Below are 5,096 nucleotides of genomic sequence, written 5' to 3' on the forward strand. Positions count from 1 at the left end.
TTGCCACTCTTACAGAGGCATATCTGATGCATTCCTCTGTCTACACTTCTGATGCTGAAGAATTCTGAAGTACCTCCTGAATTGATCTTCCCATCCAGGGCTACAAAACCCATCCAGATCCCCGCCAGTTATCTGTCCTCTTCCAATCCATCCTGCAGAACGGAAGTAATGCTAAACTTCCTGACGTCCCCCTGAAATCATATCCCGCTTGTTTCCAGATCTTCTGATTGATCCCCAATACCCACAAATGAAACAGATCTGAAATAGACAGGAGGGTGGGAGGGGAGACTTCAGAAATCACCTCTTCCATTAATTCTCTCAATTTGTGGGGGAAAGAACTGGCTGCATCAGTGATTTAACAGTATCCACGATGTGATTTGGTTTTGTTTCATGCTCCCACATGGTGCTGATAGGAATACAGCAAATCCCTTGGGTGTTCCAGGAGTGAAAAATGACTGAGGATCACTGATCTACCCCAATTGTTATCCTACAAATGAGGGAGAGAGGAGATGCTATAGCCTGGTTCTCTAAGTACTGCCCAACAATGGTGCTTTATTTTTTTATTCCCTATTCACATACTCAGGCTCTTGCTAAAGCAGGTTACTTAAGCCTGCCTGCACTTTAGAATCAGTGTCTTGCTTCATGCTGCTCCCTCCCTTCTTCTGTCCATCCTCACTAGCCACATGCCCATCCAGGAAGCATACGCCCACACCAACTCCCCCAAATAGGGTATGATCTCTCCCTCCTTTAAATCTCCACTGCACTTCGTACCTCACTTGTAGCAATCAGGAATTCCAAGCACAATGAAAAGATACTTGGTTGACACCGGTGAGAATAAATACTGCCACCAGGTAACAAATTCTGCTTCAGATCAATCTACAGTTCATTCATGGCACCTACGCCACCCATCTCCACTGTCGCAATCCTTAGAGCACAGGTCCCCGACCTTTTTGGCACCAGGGCTTCATGGAAGGCAATTTTTCCATGCACGGGGGTGGGGTGGGGGGGTGGTGATGGTTCAAGCGGTAATGCGAGCGATGGGGAGCGGCGGATGAAGCTTCACTCCTCGCGCTCACCTCCTGCTGTGCAGGCCGGTTCCTAACAGGCTGCAGACCAGTACCGGACCCCTGCCTTAGAGGACATAAATCACTAACTCTCCCAGGGCAATACCAGCGCTTTTGCTTTCTGAGGTCATCAGAAGCTCCAAATTTCAAAATACCACCTAGGGGCTTCCCTGGTGGCGCAGTGGTTTAGAGTCCGCCTGCCGATGCAGGGGACACGGGTTCGTGCCCCGGTCCGGGAAGATCCCACGTGCCGCGGAGCGGCTGCGCCCGTGAGCCACGGACGCTGAGCCTGCGCGTCCGGAGCCTGTGCTCCGCAACGGGAGAGGCCACAAGAGTGAGAGGCCCGCGTACCGCAAAACAACAACAACAACAAAAATCAAAATACCACCTAGGTATTCTCAGAAGTTCCACAGAAGTTAAAAGCAAGAACTATTCTGTTTAAAGTCTAATTTAACTTTTTTGAATTAGAAAATGCTTGATTTCAAGGTGCTGTCAGAACTTTACCAAATGCCTATTCAAAAGATTTTCTACACAATCCTTCTCAATGTACTGGCCAACTATGTCATAAAACCTACAGGCTGAAATAACTCTAAATTTTAACAATAAAAATAAAAGCCTTATTCAACCAAATGCCTTGAATTTAAGCAAAACTAGATGATTTCAATTTTGTATTAACAAATTGTTATACCTATAATAATATCTGTCATGTGAGTACCTTACGTACCCATTTAAAATTTCTCTCCATTAAAAGGAAAACATTTCACCTCCAGTGAATAAACTTTTTTTAATATATGGTTTTAGAAAATTAAGCTAGTAACATCAACCAATGTCTTCGCATCAACAGGTATATTACCTACAAAGTACTCAACATATCAATAGATGAATTAGTAATTTCTTATACTAGGAATTGAATATTTAGTACTTAAACCAACATTCTAGTTTACAAAGCTTAATCATCTTCTCTAAGTTACCAATAAAGTATATTCCTCTCTGAGCCCCGACAATACAGCTGGATTCAAATCCACCAAACATATTTATGAGCTTTGGGGATATTAAACCATCTAGAACATTTTTCCTTCCAAAGCACATACATACACATTCACCTAGAAGTACAGACAATAAAACTAATGAAACAGGTGCTTAGCCTAAACAACTCACTGTCATGCATTGTTATTCTAGGCAAGTAGACGGATTCTAAAAGTTTAGAACGCAAAATGTATCATCTCTTCTACCATAATCTTGAGAAATAATGTTTCAAAAAGTAAAACATCTAACACGTTAACACCACATCCAATAAAGAAAGGAAAATGCCTGGCAAGCAATATGAAACAGCAGCTCAAAACACACTAACTCTGCTACTAAAAACATTCCCTGGTCAAAGTATCAAAATCTAATTAGACCAATATTTAGTTTCCCAAATCCAAAATATTTAGGAATTATGGCACCCACAGGAGAATTAGCACAACGTCATCTATTACAAGTTCTCGCCTACTAACAATCATCTGTCCAACCAATCTCTGATGAGCACCGGCTGTGTGAGAGACGCTGTACTAGGAAATGCAGGGGGTATAAGATTAATATAAGGACATATAATCCATAATTTCACGTAAAGATAGGACAAGCATACACAAGGTGCACTACGAATGTCATCAGAAAAAAACGAAATGTCATGGAAGTACATAAAGATATAAGCATCTTTTTAAAAAAGGAAACCTAACCACAAACTGTAATTTAACTCGGCATATACAAGGCTCTCAACCCTAAATATTATTTTCTAGGCCTTCAAAGAGAAGTTAAAGTTAGCTGAACCACCCTGCCAAAACGCCTTAGCTCTGTCTCACCTGAGAAAACTTCCTCCAATAGTGTAATTTACTCTCCACGGGTCTTTCCATTCTGGGCTCTTGGTAGAAAAGACCACATGTGATTTCTTAAAGTAAAAACTATTACTATAAAAAGATGTAAGTTGGCAAGAAATGAAGAATGGTGTGTAGTCCCTTCTACATACAGGACACAAACACTTGACATTTGGTTCATTCCCTTCGTTCTCCTGCCAGCTCTCCCCACACCCGACCCCAAAGACAGGCAGATATTCTGTCAGGCAAAAGAAATTACCTTTTCCATGTGCTGTTAGGACAATCTAAACAGGTTTACATCTGACTTAATACTCATACTCCTCCAATGAGTATTTAGGTATTTATAAAAAAACAGACACACTTAAATTTAATCACTTCTACTATCCTAGTCTCTTTTAAAAACAAGTGACACACCTTTATCACTTTGTTAAGATCCTATACCCTCATGAACTTTACTTTTTAAATGCTCTGAAAACTGGATTCTAATTTAGTTAATCCAGATTAACAAAAATATAAAGGAAAAGTCTTGTAGGTTATCGCTATAAATTATGGGTTTTTTCACAATTTAGTAAGCCGCAAGTACGTATTTAATACAAAGCCGCCATTGTGTGTGTATGTGTGTGTTTTTTAAATAAACAAAACGTATCTCAGCACAAGCCTAGAGGAACTCTGAGAAAATAGGAGAGGAGTCACCATGGAGAAATTCATTACAGATCAGGGAGGACTATTATCCTCAGAAACAGAATGAAAATAAAAAGTCATTTTGCAATAAATCTCCCTATACTTCTGCCGTGTGACTTGGGAGTTGGTCCAAAAGTTCAGCAATTGCGTCTGCATGATCAACTATACGTCTCTGCAACAGGTGACAGGAAATTGCATTTCTCAGGCAAAGGCATCAAATTAGTTAAGACGCATGTTCCTGAGGTCTCTTATTTTATTTTGCGTTTTACCGAAATGCTTTTGAATCAGATGAAATACTAAATTTGTTTTGGTTTCCTTTGGTTTTTCTGCTTTGCTTTTTAATCGGCCATTTACCCGCAACTGTTGCACGCGCCCATTAGCACTCAAGAATAAAAACAAACACACAGGACCAGATAAGGCTCCCCTACTAACCCAACTGATCTATTTCCTTAAGACACTTTTAAAACCACACAGCTCGGGGTGTGAAGACAAGGATGTTTTGTGTGTGTTTGTATGGCACAATCTGTCTAAATCCTGAATTCCCTTTTTAGGAACAGATATAGAATAAAAATCTAAAAGAAACCACATTAGAAATGCAAAGAGGTCTGCAAAAACAAGAGGCTTCTTTCATTCCAAAAAACCAAACCAAAACAAGGGGAGAAAAATGAATGCAATGGATGTGTGTGTGCCAAAGTTTCAACCCTGCCCGGTGGAGACACTGCACTGGCACAAATTTTTAAGAGGAAAAAGAGGGGGTTGGTGGGGGGAGAGGGAGAGAGAGCGCGAGTGTGTGGCCTGCGAACTGCAACAATGCAATCTCCATTTTGAACAATGCGCCTCTTTCCTCTAGTAAATCTAGTTTTTTGCCACTTGATGTGCCGTCGCATTTCCCCTCTGTCTGAGGGGGGAGGAGGGGGTGGGGGGGAGACCAGAGAGGGAGTGAGCGAGGGGAGAAGGGGGAGGAGGTGGGGAAGGAGTCTGCAGCAACTGGGCTGGGTGGGTACCTGGAGTGCTGCTATAGGTGCTATGGCTCCTGAAGCTGCTTTCCGTGCAATAACTGGCGTCGTCGTCGTCGTCGTCTTCCATCTCCTCCGGATAATCGGAGTCATCGTCGTCCTCTTCCATTTCATCCTCCTCGTCGTCCTCGGAATCCTGGGTCTCCTCAGCCTCGCCGTCCTCCTCCTCCTCCTCCTCCTCGGAGACCATGTCCTCCTCCTCCTCTTCCTCCTCACTCTCGTGGTCATCGTACACCACTTTGTTGACGGCCCTCCGGGCCGGGGTGGTCCGGGCCAGGTGGCCGCCGCCGCCCCCGCCCCCCGTCCTGCCGCCCCCGCCTCCTCGCCCCCCCCGGCCCGGGGCGCTGGTGCTAGGGGGGGCCGGCGGCGGCGGCGGCTTCCTCCGGCTACTGCTGCCCCCCCTGGGCGAGCTCAGCCGCGTCTTGGGCGCCACCTCAGCCTGGGCGGCGGCCCACCTGCCCCGGCTGCTGCCGCGGTGCCGC

At 44.3% G+C, this 5,096-nt stretch overlaps 1 protein-coding gene across 2 annotated transcripts in view; it reads right to left on the reverse strand.

The window, feature by feature from the left end:
• Positions 1 to 5,089, reverse strand: part of BPTF (bromodomain PHD finger transcription factor) — a 131,735-nt gene extending 126,646 nt beyond the window's left edge. For both annotated transcript variants that reach the window (XM_007456785.1, XM_007456786.1), the window contains exon 1: positions 4,603 to 5,089. In XM_007456785.1, coding sequence (XP_007456847.1) covers positions 4,603 to 4,804 — 202 coding nt within the window. In that variant the 5' untranslated portion in view covers positions 4,805 to 5,089. The remainder of the gene's footprint in view (positions 1 to 4,602) is intronic.
• Between the last annotated feature and the right edge of the window lie 7 nt (positions 5,090 to 5,096).

The sequence above is a fragment of the Lipotes vexillifer genome, unplaced genomic scaffold, assembly GCF_000442215.2.
Source record: "Lipotes vexillifer unplaced genomic scaffold, Lipotes_vexillifer_v1.1 scaffold299, whole genome shotgun sequence".
In the NCBI taxonomy this organism is placed as follows: domain Eukaryota; kingdom Metazoa; phylum Chordata; class Mammalia; order Artiodactyla; family Lipotidae; genus Lipotes; species Lipotes vexillifer.